General features: G+C 41.2%; 1 protein-coding gene across 8 annotated transcripts in view; it reads left to right on the forward strand.

The window, feature by feature from the left end:
* The first annotated feature begins 1,496 nt into the window (after positions 1-1,496).
* Positions 1,497-22,615, forward strand: part of KCNT2 (potassium sodium-activated channel subfamily T member 2) — a 124,849-nt gene continuing 103,730 nt past the window's right edge. For 7 of the 8 annotated variants that reach the window (XM_071751060.1, XM_071751061.1, XM_071751066.1 and 4 more), the window contains exon 1: positions 1,497-1,953. In XM_071751060.1, coding sequence (XP_071607161.1) covers positions 1,859-1,953 — 95 coding nt within the window. In that variant the 5' untranslated portion in view covers positions 1,497-1,858. Of the gene's footprint in view, positions 1,954-21,495; positions 21,600-22,615 lie in introns of those variants that run through there. The other variant, XM_071751064.1, reaches the window with a different exon arrangement.

Here is a 22,615-nt window from a genome sequence, read left to right on the forward strand (position 1 = left end):
CTGAGTCAGCTTTTATCCAGCTTACCTTCTACACAGAGATCCAACTGAATGGAAAATGGAAAGTTCACTCTTCAATGTAGAGTATAAGTGCAAGCACCTAGTGAACTATGTGGTATTTAAACCACATTTAGAAAATAATGTCTTAACACTTAGCCCCTGATCCAGCAGAATATAAACGTAATTCTAAAAATTGTTAAGACTGTGCATGACTTCATTCTAGAAAAGGATTGCTATGTCTGAGCATCTTACACAAAGAACTGAATCCAGGAAGGTAAATCATGACAGGCTGTGAAAATGTAGTAATATTTATGTTTACCAGAACTGGGGCACTAGATGGAAAGTATGACAGTTTGTCTAGATTACAGAGGACCTTTAGGAACAAACCTAGAAACATTATTCACTATTCCAATATGGTGATGGTGAATTCAAACAAACCATTATATGGGTAATGGGTGCTTCATCAGTCACACGAGATAACCAAATATTTTCTAGACTGTCTCCCACTTTCAAGCATTGCCTACAGATTTGAATCATGGTGAGAAATCTACTTCCCTGTATTTTTACAGACCGTGACACAACTCCCGGAAAGTAGAACAAATCCCCAATTAAATAAAAGTAGAAACCAGTGGCTCAGCACATTTGCACCTGAGACTTCAGAAGAGTTGGCACAAAACAGGGACATACGACAGTAACCAGACACACCTGACTGACTTAAGATAAGCAAGAGACAGGTTATGAAAGACCACAGTATGCTCAGATGATGCCCTGCAGCAATGTGGGGTCTGTCAGAGGATCCCTTCAGCTCACCCAAATAAAACACCGAATTTTTCAAATTATGGGGGCCTACAAACTACTTCTGAGGAAGCTCTAGAGGAGGAGGCTGCTGGCTGCGGGAGGGAGGTTTGTGAGGGAGCCCCATGAGCAGCCCTGAAGGCCCGCTTGGGATCGAGCTGGTGCCGTGGTGTCAATCGGTTCCTCCAGCCAAGTGCCATTCCGCATGACCCAAACGGGCACTGCGCGGCACCATCCCCGCGGCGGCGTGCGGGGGCAACCCCAGACCCGCCGAGACCCGGCGAGGCCCTCCGAACCGCCATCCCGGAGGGACAGACCCGGTCCCGGGGAAGCGACGCAGCTCTCCCAGAGCCGGGGGTGTCCCCGCGGTTCCCTGAGGCGGGGGCTGCCCCGGGCGGAGGTTCCCGCGCCGTCACCGGAGCGTGCCGGGCAGCGCCCCTCCCATTGGCTGCCCCGGCGGCGGCGGCCCCGCGCGACGCTCGCGTGGCGCCGGGCAGCTCCTTTGTTGTTCACCGCGGCTGCCGGTGGGCGCGGGTGGTGGGCGCGCGCGGGCGGCCGCGTGGGCGGGCGGGTGCGCGCCGCCGAGGCAGCCCCGGCAGCCCCCGCCGCCGCCGGTACCTCGGTACCTGCCTGCCCGTGAGGCGGGCAGCGCGGAAACCCCCCACCCCTCACCCTCCACCCCCTACTCCTCGCCCCCCCCCCCCCCCTTCCCCCGCGGCGCCAGGCGGAACTTCCAAGCCCGGGGCCCTATAACGGCCGCCCGCGCGCGCCGGCGAGCGAGCTGCTCGGCCCAGCTCCCCTCAGCCGCCGGGAGACGGACGGACGGACGGACAGATAGGCAGGCAGGGAGCTCGCCGCCACCGCCGCCGCGCTCCGGTCGCCTTTGTGTGCACGGCCCCCGCACCCGCCCGGCGGCAACCTGCTCAGCGCCGCTCCCCGGCCCCTCCGGGCTTCACCCGCACCTGCTTGGGCGGGCAGGGCGTGAGTGCCCCTCCGCAGGGGCGCGGCGGGGCGTGTTCCGTTCCGTTCCCCTCCCTCCCTTCTCCCTCCCTCCCAGCGGGCCAGGATGGTGGATCTGGACAGCGAAGTGCCCCCGCTTCCCCCGCGGTACCGGTTTCGCGACTTGCTGCTGGGCGACCAGAGCTGGCAAAGCGACGACAGGTGAGTGTTCGGCTCGCACGGGAGGTGCCGGACCGGCGGCGCCGCTCCCCCCCCCAACCCCCCCCCGGGCCCTCCGCCATCCCGCCTGAGAGGGGCGGCTCCCCGAACCGCGGAGCCTCGCTGTCCGGCCGCCCCCCGCCCCGCTGCGGGCAGGTCGGTGCGCTGTGGAGGCACGCACCGCCCGCGGCAGGCCAGCCCCGGTGAAAAACTTTCCTGGGAAAGGGATGCGACGGCCGCCGAGGGGCTGATGTGCCCAGCCCCGCAGCCGGGGCCGAGCCGGGGCCCGCGTCCCCGCTGCAAGGCACCGGGCATCCCGCAGGCTTCGGGGCACTGCCGGCTCTGCGGAAGCCTTTCTCTCCCCCGCGGCCATGGTAAGAGGGAGCTTAGGACAGGCACGACAAAGTCTCCCGGTAATAACACGGACTGGAAGGGAAACCCCGAACAAAATGCACTTTTGCAGCTCGTCGAAGTGCCGGGGTCGCTGGATGGTTTTGTTGTCCAACATTCATGCTGCTTTACATGCAGGTTCTTTTCATGTAGCGAGCCTAGGCTTGGATGTAGCTACCATTAGTTTATTCCTTTTTGGATTACTTCAAGGTCTGTCACCATCTAATTACAAAAGGTATTTCTTTGTCTCAAGTCTAATGCCTGAGAAAAACAAAACAACTTATATTAAAATTAGCGAAGAAAAAAACACCAAAACAGAAATGTGTGCTCGGTTTCAGAATGCTAAATGAGCAGTATTGATGAACACCAGACGGCATCGTGCCACTCTATTTGACCTCACAGCTCAGTGTGTCAATGGGCTATTCCTCTATCCCATTTTGCAAAACTGTGAGATCCACTTAGTAGTAACCATTTATTGTGGTCAAATGACAGGAAAGGAAAATTGTCTGGTAATACATAATGGCATATTTGATCAATTTTAGTTCAATATATTTACATTTTCAGAATGAGTCTTTAACTCAGTGGTCAGAAACTCATTTTAATGTTGGTCTGTATTGTTTAGATTTTAGCTTCTTTCCTAAAGAAAGACTGATTCTCATTGATTGGTAATCACATGATCATGATAATATGTAGCTAATTATTACCTGTATTTGGAAGAATATCTTATACATTGAAGCAATTAAACAAATTAAGTTTATTGATACAGTTTCAAATGGTGAATAACATCTTAAGATAGTCACAAAAAATAAACACTGTTGCTTGGAAAGGACCATATTGTTACTAAATAATGGAGAAATATTGTTACTAAATAAGGGAGAATTAAAGAGTATGTTTGTCAGAGTGTAGTTTCATAGTTTAAAAAAATTAAAACACAAGTATATGCTGTATTCATACCTTCTGGCTCAATATTCTTTGAGATTTTAGAAAATGTAGATCTTATTTTTTTATACCTACATTATATTTGCTACTGGAAGGGGAGAAAACCCACAACTTCTCTTATTTTATCAACTTCATTTATTTAGCTAGGATTTTTGTGGCCAAAACCCCAGAATATTCTTTATACACTTTTTTTTACCACTCTGTGGATTAACACTTTTGCCAGCTCTAGTTTAAACTGTAAAGTTCTCTGACACTGTTGTTTGACTTGAACTTTATGAAGTTTCCCTCTATGGAAGACACATGATCTGGTCTCAAATAGGAAATAGCATATAAGCAACTGCACAAACCATAGCATCAACTATGAATAGAAGACCTAAATGCTAAAATACAGTTGAAGCAGCTTTATAGTATGGCTGCACAATGGCAAATGATCAGGACAGTTTAGGAGTTTATTGGCCCTTGGCTGAGATGTTGGAAATAAATTTCTATTTCTGCTTCACTGCAACTTCTTATTTTCACTGGCTTTCAACCCCAACAGTGTGATTTAGGTCAAAGGTTTTCCATCTGTGTGGTCTGTGAACTTTGGGCCTGTTACCAGCTGAACTCTTTGTTTTGTTTCCTAAGTTGCTTTCCCTTTTTGATCTTACCATCACTGAGTTCCCTCTTCTCTTCTTCCATTCTGCCCTTTCTGGAAAGATGCTTACATTTTGCTTGGTGAGAGTCAAGGGTTCCATCTCAGTGTTTTCAGATGCTTGTTGATTCTTCTAAGTGGAGAGGAGATGGAATAATTCCAGCATCTGCCACAAACCCCTCAGGATTTGGTGTCACCAAATCAGGTTTGATAGCATAGTTTGATAGTACTTAATAATAAACATGGATGAAATGATACAGATCTCTCTTTGCTGAAAGAAATATTTCTGACAGAAGCATAGTACCCGGTTTTGAAACCATATTGGTTATGTTTCTTTAGAAAGAGAGTCTGATCAGCTATTTCATTTACATGATCTTGTTAATTTATGAAGTGCACACATGCTAAAATGCTTACTTAGATGAATGTTAATAGGACTCTGGTTCTTAGATCTCTACCTGTTTGGAGACAGATTTCTAATAATTTTTTTCTCAAGGAGTTCTCCTATGGTAGATCTTCACTCAAGCTTCTTTTTTTTTTTTTTTTTTATGGTGTTTAGCTCATAGTCCATTTCTTACCAATACTTCTCCCATCAGTACAGTAACATCTATCTCACTGCCTATCTGTTTCCCTCCCATAAAAAGAGTTCTACTTGCATAGCTTAGATTCCCTACCAACCTTGCAGCTGGCCTGAGTAACAGATGGGTTCTAGGCTGTCTGATCCCACAACCAAACTGAATTGTATGTTATTTTTTGTAAAAGAAGTTGCTGTGTGCAGAAGAATATGGTGAATCCTTGGTAAATGTATTTGTAAATGGTAAATCTTTGGTAAATGTATTGTTCGGTAAAATATTTTTAATAAGTTAATACTTTATTAAAAAAAAAAAAAAGAGGCTGTTAAAACTTCTTCAAAGCATCAGATTTCATAACTTTTCTATATACTGTTTCATATCCATAGAAAGTGTTTACTGTCCTCAGTCATGGAACAAAAATTTAAATTTTCCAATTCTGTTATTTCTTTTCTGTACATATGTATACACAAAACTGGTATTAGAACATACAACATTCCAGTGCCAATATAGGCACATGAACTGGTGCTGGAAACACATTTCAAATCCTACTCCTGTACTGAGGTGAAAACTTGGGTCATTTTGCTGCAGTTTACACTTACATGATGAAACTATGGAGCTAAATTTTACCTTTATGCAAGAACTGTTCTTAACTGGGTACTTAAAAGATTAAATTAAAATTAGCTTTCCTTTCTGATGTGCATAAATGAACATTACCACCTATCTGGAAAGGAAAAAGATTGAGATAATACAGAACACCTCCACGCATCACTTGGGCAATTGTATACTGCTGGCTGTCATGTTGAATGGTGACTTTCAAGGAACAACTCCCTGCTGTAAGTCTCAGAAGGCACTTTAACAGTCATTTGTCACAGTGTGAATTAGTAGGCAAAGCCCTCACTTTGCCTTTCCTTTTGGAAATCACCTGAAATTGTTAAACTAAAAGGGGATTAAAAGCCCACACATTTCTGATTCAAGTAATTTAAAATATCTGAGTCTAGATTCAACTTGCACAAAAAATCTATTATAATTTCCTCAAATGAAAATTCTATTAGGTTTTGTTCAAAATAATCTTCCTCTTTCCATGAAGAAAGATTTTAGTCAGTTTGCTCTCCTCATTTTAGAAAATGTGTTAACTTGCATGAGTTCTTCCATCTAACAGAGGCTACAAAATGAAAGGACTTTAGCAAATATTGTCAAATTTATTTTGCTTTGTCTTTGTAAGTTTTCAAAATAAATAAAGTGAGTTAGATGCACAAATTCTACTTTAAAAATTTGATTGCAACTGTTCAGGATTTTAACAGTCAAATTTGCTAATAGAGCAGGTGTTTTCAGATCTGCACAGTTTAGTTGCCCTAAACCCTGAAAAAAATTGCTTCATGTACAGGCTAAGTCCATTTTTCCTCTGCAAAACCACTTATTAATTAAAAAATAAAGAAAAAAATACTAACACTTTGAAGTTACTACATCATCCACATAGAGAGATCACAACTTTTGTGTAAGTTTTAGGAATAAAGTCCCAGGTAAGAAAACTTCATATCTTCTAAGAAATTCTCTTAAATTAAAATGAAGTCTCTTAAAAGAAACTCTTATATCTTCTAGATTTATCTTAGGATTGGGTCTTTATTATATATAAAATAGGGAATTTACTTGTGTGGAAGGGACAGAAGGTTGTGCTTTGTAGAAGGGAGTTCTATCAATCTCATGCTCATTTCTTGCAGCAACAATGGAAGCAAAAATTGCATTGTTTCCCTATTCCACATTAATTACCTAACACTGGAACTGGGGGAAGGACATGAAAAGAGATGAGGAACACTTCATTGCTGTTATACCTGTATCTGTCTGAGGCAGGTTTTGGTGGTATGCCCCAGAAAAAGTTTTCTATTGCAGAAAATTTCCAACTGTCTCAGCTTAAAAACCCCCACAGATCAAGAAGTCTTTCTCCTCTGGGACAACACAATGCAGTTTGTAAATGTGCTTGGTACTTCGATCATTACTTAATTATAGACTTATTACTCTAAAGCTCTTATTTTTCCATCTAGAGCTGGATACATGCTACTTTACATCTGGCAGACACTATAATTCTCCATGGGGAGCTGAAGCAGTTCTTTCCCAAATGGTTTCTCTCTTAATTTTATGATTGTTATTCTATCACAGCCAATGATTATGATTATTTATTTTATAACAGTAAACTTGTGTGCTGCACTGTGCTCCCCTCTCAGAATGGAGAGTGTAACAAATGGTAACACTGATTCATATTGTCTCCCTTTATCCTGTAACAATGAAACAGATCACTTGGAGCAACAGAAATGTCTGAAGCTTCGAAATACTTTTATTGTGAAATAAATCTGCCAACCATTTCAGTGCTACACATTCAGTTTCTAACCTTGCAATTAAAGGTGATCCTACATTCCAAATTCTGGTATGTACAATAAGCCCAAGTACTTATATATTAAATAGAGTCTTCATATTTTTTCAAGTAAATGAGAAAGTCCTTCCCAGAGGCCTTCACACCATGGCTCCACAATCTCTGTGCCATTAGAGAGAAGGCCATTCAAAACCCATAAATGTTCTGCAGCACAGAAAATTTGGTACAGAATGCCTTAAAACAGCTGTTGAAGACTTCAGCCTCCCCCATGCAATCATCTGCTAATTATGTTAGCAGTCAACTTCCTGGTGGGAAGTAGCAGTAAAACAGAAACAGTCATTTAGGGACAAAAAAAATGGTGTTTATACTGACAGATAAAAACAGTAATATTATTATTTACTCACAAGTATCTCTTGAGACAAAAATCCTGCCTGTACTTACAGAGATACCTCTTAGGAAGTGGTGCAGTTTTGTGGTGGAAAGCAAGCTGCTAAGCTGGATGTTGTGCTTGCCTTGCTGTGGTAGATGGGGAGGGAAGGCATTAAGTTAAGCTCAGTCAAATTATCCAGGTAGCAAGAAGGAAAAAACTTCGCCTACGTCTTTGCCAGGGACTTAAGTCTCCTGCTAGGTTTAACCAGTAACAGCTGAGCCTAGAACCAGAACCAAACGTCTGGCAGGAGCAATTGCAAGATTTGAACAACAGTCCTTACTACAGGTTAGCTCTGCCAGGAAAGTCCTGCCCTGCCTCCTGTATTCTGTAGCCTCAGTCAAACCACTTTGACTTTTGGCAAAGAAAAGAGTTTGCCCTTTAGCTTTTTATGATGTTAAAGTTAATAGCATTTACCGTACTTCAAGTAGCTTTAAGTTAGAGAGCTCCCTCAAAGTATAGTGACTGTTAAAATATTTATTAAGAGGGAAACACTATAAAATAGCCTCACTCTTTTATTTTTCTCAATAACCAAAAATGTTCTAGAGTGTTTACGTTTTCCTCACTTTGTTTTCTCTTCCCCATGTGACCAGAGAAAACTGCAGCACATATGAAAGTGGTGTTACCAAACCAAACCCAAGACAAACACACATGGGAACAACAACAAGCCAAGCTGCCCATGGAAAACTGTGGTTATATTTATTCTTTATGTTTCAGCATACACTTTCCCATCTTCACACCAAATTCAAAAGAATCTCAGGGCACTGGACCTTATCAGTGTTGCCTTGTAATTCTCATCAGCAAGCACAGACAGCCATAACATAAATGGTCTAAAGGCTAAGCTGTATATTTAGCTGAATATATTCTTTTGAAAAGTGACCAAGCTATGTTCTCACTGTGTAGAACAAACTATCATTTGATCACTTGTCCAAAGGGGTTTAATCAGTTAAACAAATACATTTTTAAAGGGTGTTTTTGTAAATATTGCCTAGTTTGTAATTTTTGTTTTGTTCCCCTTGTAGTAATTAAAAGAAGACAATACAAAGACAAATGTGGAACAATATACTCTGTGATGTGTAGAGGTTGATTATTCAACCAGATTTTATAAAGAATATCAAAATCCGAGTAGATATTTTCACCCATCCTAGAGTATTGTGAAAGTGAAGCTTACAAGAGTAGTTCCAGATATCATGGATCTTATTGGCACTGAGGAATTAATTTACAAACTGTATTCAGGGACCCACATGATAATTTGGTTTTGTACTGAGACTGGCCACAGACCACATGAAAATTACAATTTAGCTAAAATGATACAACATTCAAAATGCACTGAATTAATTTTAAGGGCTTCCCATTTTTCCTCTGATTCGGCAGTTCACAGTCTGAGACAAGGAAAAAACAACAAAGTTAAGTTTGTGCTGATAGTATGAATTCATTTTATACAATTAATCATGGCAGGCACTGCTTATGAAAACCCAATTGATGTTATTTTTATGTCTTTGTGACTAGATCAACTGGTCATTCAGAATGCTGAGATTTTAGGGTGATGTTGTCAGACTGTTGCATTTTGAGGGAAGAATAATGCTGGCAACTAGAAATGTTTCAGGGTATAGGGGAAGTATCACTGAGGGTGTAGGAGGGAGGAAACTTAGCTGAACCTGAGTCTTCTGACATATACTATGGACCAGACTGAGACTGTTGTGGAAGACCTCATCTTGTGCTCTTCATTTCAGATGAAAATGAGCTGTTATATCATAGAATCATAGAATCAGCTGGGTTGGAAGGGACTTCTGAGATCATCAAGTCCAACCCTTGATCCACTACTGCTGCAGTTCCCAGCCCATGGCACTGAGTGCCACATCCAGTTTCTTTTTAAATATCTCCAGGGATGGAGAATCCACCACTTCCCTGGGCAGCCCATTCCAATGTCTGATCACCCTCTCAGTAAAGAAATTCTTTCTAATGTCCAACCTAAACCTCCCCTGGCACAACTTGAGACCTCTTGTGCCCTCTTGTCTTGCTGAGAGTTGCCTGGGAAAAGAGACCAACCCCCCCCTGGCTCCAACCTCCTTTCAGGGAGTTGTAGGGAGTGATGAGGTCTCCCCTGAGCCTCCTCTTCTCCAGGCTGAACACCCCCAGCTCCCTCAGCCTCACCTCATAGGACTTGTGCTGGAGTCTCTTCACCAGCCCAGTTGCCCTCCTTTGGACCTGCTCCAGGACCTCAATCTCCTTCCTGAACTGAGGGGCCCAGAACTGGACACAGGACCCGAGGTGTGGCCTCACCAGCGCTGAGTACAGGGGCAGAATCCCTCCCCTGGACCTGCTGGCCACGCTGTTCCTGACACAGGCCAGGATGCCATTGGCCTTCTTGGCTACCTGGGCACACTGCTGGCTCATGTTCAGCTTCCTGTCAATCCAGACTCCCAGGTCCCTTTCTGTCTGGCTGCTCTCAGCCACTCTGTGCCCAGCCTGGAGCTCCCCATGGGGTTGTTGTGGCCAAAGTGCAGGACCCGGCACTTGGCCTTGTTGAACCTCATCCCATTGGAATCAGCCCAACTCTCCAGTCTGTCCAGGTCCCTCTGCAGAGCCCTCCTGCCTTCCAGCTGATCCACACTTCCCCCCAGCTTAGTGTCATCTGCAAACTTGCTGATGATGGACTCAATCCCCTCATCTAAATCATCAATAAAGATATTAAACAGAACTGGGCCCAACACTGATCCCTGGGGGACACCACTAGTGACCGGCCGCCAACTGGATCAGCACCGTTCAGCACCACTCTCTGGGCTCAGCCCTCCAGCCAGTTCCTAACCCAGCGCAGAGTGCCCCTGTCCAAGCTGTGGGCTTGTGACAGGGCACAAAAGCTGTGGGAGATGGTGTCAAAGGCCTTACTGAAGTCCAGGTAGACCACATCCACAGCCTTCCCCTCATCCACCAGACGGGTCACCTGATCATAAAAGGAGATCAGGTTGGTCAGACAGGACCTGCCCTTCCTAAACCCGTGCTGGCTGGGTCTAATCCCTTGTCCATCCTGTAGGTGCTGTGTGATTGCCCCCAGGATGATCTGTTCCATAACCTTGCCAGGCACTGAGGTCAGGCTGACGGGCCTGGAGTTTTCCGGGTTCTCCTTCCAGACCTTTTTGCGGATTGGCGTGACATTCGCCAACTTCCAATCATCTGGGATGTCCCCAGTGAGCCAGGACTGTTGGTAGATGATAGAGAGATAGAGAGAGGCTTGGTGAGCTCTTCTGTCATCACCTTTGGGTGGATCCCATCTGGTCCCTTAGATCTGTGGGGATCCAAGCAGCTCAATAGGTCACTGACTGTTTGCTTCTGGATTACAGGGGGGCTGTTCAGATTCTTGTTTCTTTCTACAAGCTCCAGAAGCCATCTGTTCTCAGGACAACCTGTCTTACTGTTGAAAACTGAGGCAGAAGAGGTGTTAAATACCTCGGCCTTTTCTTCATCTTTGATAACTCTATTCCCGCCCATGTCCAGTGGAGTTTGGAGGTTTCCCCTGCCCCTCCTTTTGCCATTGATGTATCTGTAGAAGGACTTTTTGTTATCCTTCACAGAGGTGGCGAGATTCAGTTCAAGTTGTGCCTTTGTCTCTCTAGTTTTCTTTCTACACAACTTAACTATATTCCTAAATTCCTCCTGAGTAGTTAGCCCTTTTTTCCATAATTGGTAGGCCCTCTTTTTAACCCTCATTTCTTTCAAAGTCTCCCTGTTCAGCCAGACCAGTCGTCTTCTCCACCGGCTTTGCCTTTCGGCACACCAGGACAGCTGCTCCTGTGCTTTCAAAACTTCGTCCTTGAAGTACATCCATCCCTCCTGGACCCCTTTGTTTTCAAGGGCTGTTTCCCAGGGTATACTCTGGACTAGTCTTCTGAATAGGCCAATATCTGCCCTCTGGAAGTCCAACGTAGAGGTTTTATTGACAGCCCTCCTTGTATCCCTGAGTATTGAAAACTCTATTATTTCATGATCGCTGTGTCCCAGACACCCACTGACCACCACATCTCCCACCACCCCCTCTCTGTTTATGAACGGGAGGTCTAGCGGGGCTCCATCCCTGGGAGGCTCATTTACCAGCTGGAGGAGGAAATTATCCTCTATACACTCTATGAATTTCCTAGACTGCCTCCTCTCTGCTGTGTGGAGTTCCCAGCAGATGTCCAGCAGGTTAAAGTCACCCACGAGAACAAGGGCTGACGATTTTGAAACATCCGCCAGCTGCTTGTAGAATAATTCATCACCCTCATCCTCCTGATTGGGTGGTCTGTAACAGACTCCCACCAGGATATCAGCCTTGTTGGCCTCCCCCCTGATTCTGATCCACAGGCACTCAATTTTATCGTTACTGACTTCAACTTCTACAGAGTCAAGAGACTCTCTAACATATAGAGCTACCCCTCCAGCTCTCCTTCCCTGCCTGTCCCTTCTGAAGAGCCTGTAGCCACCCATGGCAGCACTCCAGTCATGGGAGTCATCCCACCACGTTTCCGTGATAGCGACTACATCAGAGCTTTCCTGCTGCACGATGGCTTCCAGCTCCTCCTGTTTGTTGCCCATGCTGCGTGCATTGGTGTACATGCACTTCAGCTGGGCTGCTGGTTTGTCTCTTAATTTGGGCTGTCCACCCTTGGGCTCCTTTCTGGAGAGCCCAGTTTCAACCCCATCCCCCTTTCAAACCCAGTTTAAAGCCCTCCTTATCAGCCCCGCCAACTTATAGGCTAGAGTCCTTTTGCCCTTGCTAGATAGATGAAGCCCATCTGGTTTGAAGAGACTAGGTTTGATGAAATTTGGCCCGTGGTCAAAAAACCCAAAGTTCTGCTGATGGCACCAATCCCTTAGCCACCTATTGATATTATAGGTTTTCCTACTCCTCTCCTCATTCATCTCTGCTACTGCAGGAATCGAGGTGAACACCACCTGTGCTCCTGACCCATCAACTAAATGACCCAGTGCCTTGAAGTCCTTTTTAGTTGTCTTAGTACTTCTTCCATTAATGTCATCACTGCCAGCCTGGACTACCAGCAGTAGATAATAATCTGAGGGCCGAATTAGCTGGGCGAGTCTCCTACGAGTATCCCTCACCCGGGCCCCAGGAAGGCAGCAGACCACCCTGTGGGATGGGTCCAGTTGACATACAGGGCCCTCAGTTCCCCTCAGAAGGGAGTCACCAACTACAACTACCCTCCTTTTTTTCTTTGTAGCTGTAGTTGTAACCCATCTGGTAGATGAAGGGCAAACAGGAGACCTTCCAGGCAGCTCTTCCTCTTGTCTGTCCTCTGCCTGATTCTCTGAGTCCCGGGCCTCATATCTGTTCTCTAAGGGCACCTGGGGAGATGGTGGGGATTGGGAGGGGATTCTTTTGCCTCTCCGATGAGGGACCTGTTTCCATTCCCTCCCATCAACCTGGTTTGCTCCAACTGCCTGATGGCAGGAGGGACAGGGCTTAACCGTCTCCTTCTGGACTTCTGGGTTAGAAAGGATGTGACTCCACCAGTCAACTTCCCTTTCACTGTCCCTAGTACTTCTTAGTCTCTCTACCTCCTCCTTGAGCTCTGCCACCAGGCATAGCAAGTCACTCACCTGCTCGCATCGCACACAGACCCCACTCACACTGTCCTCTGGTGCTAACACGAGCCTCAGACACTCTACACAGCCAGAGGCCTGAACAGCTACATCCCTCTTGCTGTCCCTCTTCAGGGGTTCTGTCTGTGTGGACATACCCTGCGTCTTAACAGCTCCAGGTTTTGCTTTTTTGGAGACCATTGCTCCTTCAAGAGAGCTGGGAGGTGGCTGTGCCCCTCCTGCTTGCCCAAACTGCCTCACTAATTGCCGAGCCCCGTTCCTGTTTGCCTGCTCCTCCCAGCCCTTTCTAGCCCTCTCGGCAGTGCTGGGTGTGGCCCCCTTATCACCTGATTGATTGGCCTCACCTGAGACCATCAGCAGAAGGCGGGGCAGTGCTTCGCAGCCCTTTCTAGCTCTCTTGTCACCATTATCAAAATTATGAGGTGAATGCCTTCTTCCAAGGCACGAGTTGACTGGTGATGCAGAATTTTCTAGCAAAATGCTACCACTTGACTTCAGGCCAATGTTGTCTGGCATTCAGAAATTCCTTTCCTTTCTAAGATGGCTGTGCCACTTTACAGTGATAGAAATTAACATAATGGAGATACAGAAGAGCTGGAAGTACTACTTTGCCTTTTTGTATCACCCTAGACATTTGTTGATTGGTTATCAGACCTCCTAATATCAGTGCAGCCAGTCCAGTTCATAAACGCAGAGCTCTCCTCATTGTATCCACAGATCCCGCCTGAGTCTTATCAGCATTAAGATCTATACAACACTTCAAAACAAGATGATAGAATATCTGTCCTGACCCACCTCACTAATACAGGTAGCTAAAGGGATCTTAAATAACTTGACTCTCACCAAACCCAGCAAATTCTGGAATTTCTGCATTCATTTGGGAAACCACATTTAAGGAAAATAAAAGTGTTTACATTGATCAGTCCAATTTTCTGAAGGCACCTGTTAAATCATTTTCTAAATACACAAGGCAAATCATGAAAGTTTGAAATTATGACTTTAAAAAAGTATGTACTGGACAGACCATTCGACCAGCCATACTTCTGATGAGCAGCATTTTACTCCACAAAGTCCTGAGATATTAGGTGCTATTTAACATGACTAAAGATGACAAGTTAAACTTCTAAAATATAGCGAAAATGGATATTTTAAGTTTTTTTAATCTTATGAAAAGACAATTAAAGACATTCCTTATGATTAATCAGGAAGTTTAATAGCTTACTCTGACTATGGAGACTAAGATTTATATGAAGTCTCTAATTATATGCACCCTGTAAGGGGTGGAGAGAACAGTACTGGATAGGTGACATTTTAGAAATAACAATGACTAAAATACATATTCTATTACATGCTCAAAGTTCTTGAATCATTGGCACTCTTTAATGAGACATTTACGATTTCTGTTAAAATTCAGTAATTTTTTAAGACGTAACAACTGCAAGTCTTTGCTGTTTGAATATGTAACCATAAAAACAAAAACTAAGCCAAAAAAGACACTCCTTTTTTTAAAGTTACCCTAGTTATGAACATGTGTAAAAGTCATATGCAGTGTAACTTTTTGATTTTCTTCACATTTACACTTAAGCTACATACAGAATCTCTGATAAAGATTTTCTAGGATTGTTAAAGTATCCATGAGAAGTTCCTGATAAATTTAATTTGACTTCTTACTAGTTTTTTTACTTTCGGGTCAGTCATTGTTCCTACAATTTCTTACTCTGAAATAAACAAATTTTACTAATCTAAGCAAAGCTATGGTCAAGTAGGGATCTGAGCAGAGTACAGAAAAAGATGAATGAAACATTTAAACCAACTTTATTTATTGCTCTTGTTATCATATTCTCACATCTTACGTGATTTAATATTACTTCAACTAGAAGGAAAAGTATGGCTAGCAGAAGAAATAAATATTTGTACCAGAAAAGATTATTTTAAAACTTTTGAGGTAAATGTTACTCTGTTCTTCCATGTGTTTTGTGACAATGATCAGTACACATTTCTGGAATACAATCCAAAAGTTAATGGTATGATATTTTTATTTACTAAAAATTCTAAAATAGTAAATCTAGTATATTTATCTTTAACAATACTATTATTAACTAGAGATACTTCTCTTTTGGGAATACTGCTGACTATGACTAGAGCCAAGAGCAAGCTATGAAAACTACACTTCACTTTGTATTGTTGTGGGGTTCTTTTCCTCATAGAGTTCATGTGAAGGTGAGGACCAATCAGACTTAGCTAGTTATTTATTTTAATGAAATGGACTATTCATGTTTACCACTCAGCTTGGTCAGTAATTTTCCTTAATGACTATTAGTAACTCTGAAGAAGCTATTTTCATCCTTCCCTCAAAAGAAACTGAATAATTATACTGAACATTAGTTTGATGAGAATTAGCATAAAGCTTGATTTTAATTGGAGAACCTCTCTTAAAAGCTGAAAAATCTTTATTCAAGTATTTTCTGTTTCTCTGATCAAGCAGATTTACACTCAAAAAAAATTCTCTTATCAATTTTCACTTTAAATCCTAGGACAAAGACAAGATTACAGCATTTAATCCATATCACAAAGCCTGATGTAGATAAACTGTAAAAGGCATTCTCCACAAATGGAAAAACCCTCAAACACCAAATCTGTTCCTTATTTGCCATGTTCTCCCCTTCTTATAGTAACTTCTTCACCTGCAGCAGATTTAGAGTTGAGACTATGTCCTGAGGAGGCAAAACACCAATGGTCTTCTGGCAATCCATCAGATTGCCATGTGGATTTGTGGACTTCAGTGGATTTGTGAAAATTCTGATCACTGCAGTAAGATTGTAAAATACTGCATTCTTCTAGCTAGAGTTTTATTCCCTATATATTATTAAACCTTCATAAAAATACTGTAAAAACACTAAATCTACATGAAGAAAGCCACAAAGTGTTATGGACATTGTTATGGAAAAAGGACACACACACACACACAGCCCACAACTTCATTTTAAGTAGCTTACAGAGAAATGTTCACCTTTTTATATTACATATGGACTTCTATAAGTAGTTCTGTTAATTTCAGTGGGAATATTCATGGGTCTGAGTAGACAAGGTTATTTTCCAGGGAAAAGCAAACATAGCAGGCAATACAGTATTGACCTTTATGAACAACTTTACTCATTGTACCTTGACCTGATGTAACTTACTACGGCACCAGGTAAGACTACACAGATACTTGAATGTATCAAAAACTCAAAGCTAGCTTCACTTCCCCTTATCACTGCAATGAATGTAGGCATAATCAGTAAAAAAGAGACACAGCTAATCTAAACAAATATCCTCTCAATTCACATGTAGGTTTTATGTTTTTTTCATTATCAAACGTGAAATGATAGTTTATTATTTTGTTTTAAGCCTCATTTTGATAAATGACACGTATGGGTACATTTTTACCTCCTTCAAAGTTGGGATGTATGTACAACTAATAACTACTGGTTCCATCCGTGCTACTCTGTATTGGGGTTCATGGGAGATTATGCCAGTGACTCCCTCTCTTTTACATTACACAACACAACAGATTTTAAATTGCAGGACCTCTTAGGTCCTCAATTCAAGTGACACTGGGGTTGAGCAATGTCTGACAACAAAACTGTTCTAGAAGATTGAGTTCACAGATTATTCACGTGTCTCTGTCAAAATATTGAAAATAATATGCTAGTTTGTTGCTATTTTAAGAATGGAGGTGCTTTGGGACCTTTTGAATATGTAAGTGCTTTCCAAACAATGCTAGAGAATAAGCAGATATGAAAATGCCTGGATATTGTAGCAATTGGTTTTCTTGTAAACCTTAGCAAGAGGTCCCATTCCAGGTACTCTTGCCCCCTGTCCAATGGAATATAAATTTGGCCTATATGGAGTATCAGGAGTCTGGGAAATTTTTATGAAGTAAAGCATGCCCAGTATTTCTTTCAGTTTCACTTATTTTAATTTGGGAAGTACCCCAGACTGAAGGATACAGTGTCAAATAATGAACTGAAACTTTTATAATTTTTTTTGTGTGTAAATCTTTATATCTGAATGTAAATATCTAGCACCAGAGATGAGCTAGCATTTAAAGCAGCCATCATTTAGGAAGCTAAGAGGAAGTTTTGCTCTCATCATTACAAGGAAAGCTTTCGTAAATTACTACATAGCTTTCTAACCATATAAAGAAGAGCTAAACCTTACTATGTCTAACTGAGATTTTGATAAAATGCTAAACAGATAAGCATAAAAAAATACAACGTCTCAGAATAAAAAAAACGTAGTCGTAAGTGTTTAAAATTAATGAGTCAATTCACTGAAAGTTTGGTGATTTCTGAGGGCATCAAAGAGAAAATCCAGAGTGGTACAGAAAATTTCCCATTGGTATTTGATCCTCTTGCCATTTGCATTCATACCCTTCTTACTATGTTAACACCACTGTTTATTTTAACAATTAAAATAATGGATGTCTTTATCATAATTTATATATTTACTCATAACTTCTTAATAGGAAAGGCTAATTTTTTGTGTGTGTGTGTGTGTTCTGTTTGCCTTAGTATATAGCAAAGCAATGTCCTATGCACTGCAATTCTTAGAGTTCTGGTAAAAAAACCTCAACCCTCCCCCCCCCAAAAAAAAGCAACAAAAAAAAACCCCAACCCCAAATGTCTTTTTTTGTTTTTTACTGAAGTATTTATTTGGCAATCTATTGATTGCTTTTACCTCTACCTATGGACATACCAAGTATGCTTGCCTGAAACAGTATTGATATATAAATATTAAAGCAGACATGATTATGTTTATATTACCACTTTCTTATCAGCTGTGTATTATTTTATCAAAGCAGTATATACAGAAGAAAAATAAGTAATAATTAGAAATTTTATTCTGCATCTGTATTATCTGAACACTTAGTGTATATGTGTAGCAATACAGAGTGTTCTGACAGCCTGTTCCAAGAATTTTCCTTCCCCATTTCCAAAGTAGCTTAATTCTATACCTGAAGTATGTGGTATAACCACCCAGCATTTTTATCTCCTCTGTGACCAGATGTACAGAAGTTATTTTGGTTAATAAATGCTAAAAAACAAATTTTTACCTAAATGATCAAAATGTTCACACTATAGGAAGAGAGCTGAAGCACATATATTTATGGGTTTTTTTGTTGCAAATTAATATAGCAATTCAAGGCAAAAAAGATTAATTTTGTCTTGAGTAGTCTGCTTCTGCTTTATAGGTTCAAGCAGCCTGTGCTTTGCAAGGTCTGTAAGAAGTTATTTGGCTTATTCTATTAGGATTCTCTGCTCTCTTTAAAGGAACACTGTATGCTCCTTTGTGAAAAACTATTTTGGACTATTTCAAGTTACCTTCTTATTCAGTAGGGTTTTTTACCTTTTTGACTTTAAAACTAAATTATTATATTAAAAATGTAAAAAAAAAAAAAAAAAAAAAAAAAACACATTCCTATAGCCTTTTTACTGTGAATTCTTTTCAAAAGAAAGTGTCTTCTGTGAGGGCAGACATTCACTTCATCTTATATCAGCCATGCTTAGTACTTTTTCAGTTGTTTACTTCTTTTCCTTAGTATAAGCATTTGATTTTTTTTACCTTCGGTATCAATCTCCAGAGAACCTTTTCAAATGCGTTATAAAAATTTAAGTACATGATGTTCCCTTCAGACTTCCCCCTTATCTATCTCTTCCAATTATCTCATAATGGAGCAGAGTGCTACAGCTCATATTCTATTTATATCTGTCATTTGCTTAATTCTTAGTTTGTTCCTAGGTTAAATCCAACTTGTAGGTCTTAGCATGGGTTCCGTTTATTCTTTTTCATCTCTTTTTGGCATTCTAATCAGTGCTTTTATTTTTATCATTCCTAATGTACATTATGAGAATATTTTTCTTTGCCTTCTGCTATGATTTTATTTAGCTGCTATTTTTAACTCTTTACTCTTATCTCTAATACTGTGGTTATAAAATACGTCAATTCAGTATCTGGCACTGAAGCCCAAGCTCTGTACCTGGGTCAGATCACTGTAAAAAAGCATTGTACAAACAGAGATGGGGAAATATATTGTGCTTTATTTTAGCAAGCTAGTACTATATAATGATATTTCCCTTGACTGTGTAAATTTATACAGCTGAAAGTTAAGACTAAGTTCTTTAACACCCATTGTTAAAAGGGGGAAAGCTCTTCCAATATTATTTTTTTTGCCATTATTTGTCTTTGCTGAATTTGGCTTATTTTGAAATTTAACTGCACTTTTATTTAGCAGACAGACCTGTTCCTTTTGGTCAGTTATTTACCATACAGTGGTAAGTGATAAGAGGAAATAATATAGGAGCAGAGCAAGTAACACACTGTTGCTTATTCTAATATAGCCTCATTCTGGTACACCCTCTTTTCCAAAATTCTCCCTCATCAACACCCATCCCATTCCTATGTATATTCCTGTATCTCTCTATTTTGTTCTCACCATCAATCAATATAGCTACTGAAACAAATCAACATTTTCCTAATGATACCAGAGTGATCCTGCTGCTGTGTTCTCAAGTGCCAAAATGTGCTCTGGAACTTTTGTATTTGTTAACATTTACAAATTGTTATTAGGCAGCCTAATACAGGCAGTCTAATTAAGGAAAGGTTGCAGGGAAACATCTGTACTATCCTGGACAAATCAACAAACAAATTAAAAAGTTGTGTTTATGAAATGGGCTCTTCTGGATGATTATTAGCACGATAAAGTAAACAAGATATGTTTTGCTTAAACTACCCCTGTAGGAGCTCTAATACCATACTAGTGACAGATACATGTTGTTTTTTTTTTTTTTTTTCACAATCTACTTGGAAATATTTTTGAACTTGAAGGATGCTGTTTAGGGATACAACCTCCAAAAATATCTTCTCAGTTTAGAGAAATAATGTTGACATGGTATCACTTGTTCAGATTTGCAGGAGACAAAAATGAACCCACTTATTTATTTGTTAAATGCTGTTCATAAATACATAAATCTGTCAGTTGCAAAAATTCTGAGTGAATGTGCACTAGAGCTATGATAGCTATTATTACTGTAGTATGAATAGCACAGATGCTTCACAGAATCTGCAGAAGGCCTTTCCTAAAAGGAAAACTATGAAGAGTGTGATTCTGTTTACCAGTGACAGAAGTATGCAGAGCCAGCAGAAGTCTGGAACACAGCACTGGAACACAGCACTGGCACAGGCTGCCAAGGCAGGTTGTGGAGTCTCCTCTGGAGACATTCAGAACCCACCCAGACACATAACCTATGTGACCCTATTGTAGGTGACCCTGCTCTGCAGGGGAGGTTGGACTAGAGGATTTTTGAGGTCCCGTCCAACCCCTGTCTTTCTGTGATTCTGTGTCTCACTGGTAATAAATGCACAAAAGTTTATTATGCTTAATCAAAGTTTAGTTTTAAACATAGTTATGGATAACCTCAATTTTTAAAAAGGACTCAAGAGCAACATAAACCTAGATAGCTTTAATCACATTTAGGAATGCAATTCCAGGAATATCACACTGTACAATCCTCGATTTGAGTTTTTAGTTGTCATCTCCTGTTATTTCAACTATCTGGGAAATTTAAGAACTGGTCCAATAACTCTGTGGCAGCTAATTTATGCTGTCTTCCTCACCAATACAAAAAGAGAGTTCAGAATCATTGTAAGACAGTCAAGCTATGCAGTTGCACTAAAGTCCTGTTTTTTTCTGCTGTCCCAGTGTTTGCTCCTGTTATGCCTTGGTATTAGCTATGATAAACACAATGATTAAGATGGATAGGATCAATACACTGATCCAATTGAAAACTTGCTTTCCAGAGGAAAAAATATAAATAATCTTCAATTAGACCCAATTCCTAGTCAGAACTATCTTCCACTAACCAGTGGAAGATACCAGTCAGACCAATCATTCCTTTATATGGGTGACACTACACTTCTTGTGGAGATGGCAGTTTTTACATGGGTAAAAACCAGCATCCTGGCTTGACAATGTACCTGCTGCTGTTTGCCAGCAGTCAGCACAAGCTGATCTTATGTGGTTGACAGATAAATGATTTTGTGTTTACATCTAACTCATAAACAAATCTGTACCATCAGTTTATGTGGTAATAAGCAAATCAAGTGCTGATTGGCCAGTACTGATAGATTTAATGATAGTTGGCAAGAAAATACATTGTTGAGAGCAGTAGAGAGAGCAGTGAACTATATTATAAGTAACTATTTAGTTCCAAACATTAATTATCTACAGCAGCTGTCAACTAAAACCTGCCTATATGAATTTCCTGAAAGCCAGTAGTAAGTAAACAAATAACAGAGAGATGATTCATTAAGATGCGCATCTGAATATTCCTTAATGATTTTGCTGCCTCTGCAGGGAGAGCCTAAAAGACTGGTACCTTTACACTAGACTTTTACACTAGTAAAAGACACCACACTAAACATCTTCCATGCTGTGTATACACTTCACTGCAAGTTTATTACTCGTACAGGACAACATTAAAAGAATTCAGCTGGTTCAAACTGAAACTGGGAGACCTGAAAGTGGTGTCTAAGTATAGCCCCATGTCCTAAACACCTCTGTGTTGCCAGACCTCTGGCAGCAGCAGCTCTTTCTCTGTACTGCAAGTAACAGCAAGCACAAATCACAGCTCAGGACTTGAAACTATCCTCCTTTCAGGGCTATTTCCTCTTCTGCATGTTTCAAGGGTAAGTAAAATAAGGGCCCCTCTGTTCCATCAGTCTGAGCTCAAAGATTTTGTGTAAAGTATCTACTGCCTCCATCATCAGCTTAAGCAGCTGCTTTTATTTGCCAGCTTGTCTGTGCCTTTGTGCTTCTTCCAGCCTGTGCCTAAGCTTCATGGTGATAGTTGCTATTTATGTGTCCTCTGTAATAATTGTTCTTCATGGTTTTTTGGGGGGAACAAGGGGCTGGTTGTTTGGGTTTTGTTTTTTCTAACACACAATATAATAGGTTTTATCATTTGGCCTCTGTGGATTACTATTGCCATAGGGATACTGTCAGACTTTTTATTTAAACTATTCCACTATATGGCACCTGCTAAATAAAGGTCTCGGGTCATTTCTCAGAACATATAATACCTTCACTTGCTACTCCTACCCAGATATTTATGTTTACATTGCTAAATAGATGTGTACATGGGCAGCATAAAACTTTGTGATGTATAAACTGCTGTGAGTGAGTCTGCTGCTCAGGGCCCTGGAGAACAGATTTGGCACTTACTCCATGCTCATCATATCCTTCTCTAGAGGGAATTAGGAGGTGACAAAGCAAACTGTGGTGACAGCTGGGGGTGGCAAGAGGAAGTTGTGAGGATTAGGGATGGAAGGAAGGGAGTAAGTGTAAAGGGTGGAAAGTGAAATTAAGCACTTTTATTCCTTAGCATCCTGTACATGATAAAAATGTAGGCTAACATTATACTAAGTTCCAAAATTTCATTTGGGAAAAAAACCCTTCAATATTTTTCTGATTTAATTATGCTCTGCATTTTTCTAGGACACACTGAATAAATTGTTAGTCATAATTGAAGATTAACAAATATAACTAGCATAATATGGCAAAAAAATCAAAAGCACAAAAGCCAGCCAACAGAAGTAGTAATAAAGTAAGATGGTAATAATAAAACTCTGAGATTATATTAGAAAAGAATCAATATATATATTCTCTGCTGAATCTTACACTGATATGCCAATTTTGTGTAAAA

This window comes from Heliangelus exortis, chromosome 8 (genome assembly GCF_036169615.1).
Source record: "Heliangelus exortis chromosome 8, bHelExo1.hap1, whole genome shotgun sequence".
Classification (NCBI taxonomy): Eukaryota; Metazoa; Chordata; class Aves; order Apodiformes; family Trochilidae; genus Heliangelus; species Heliangelus exortis.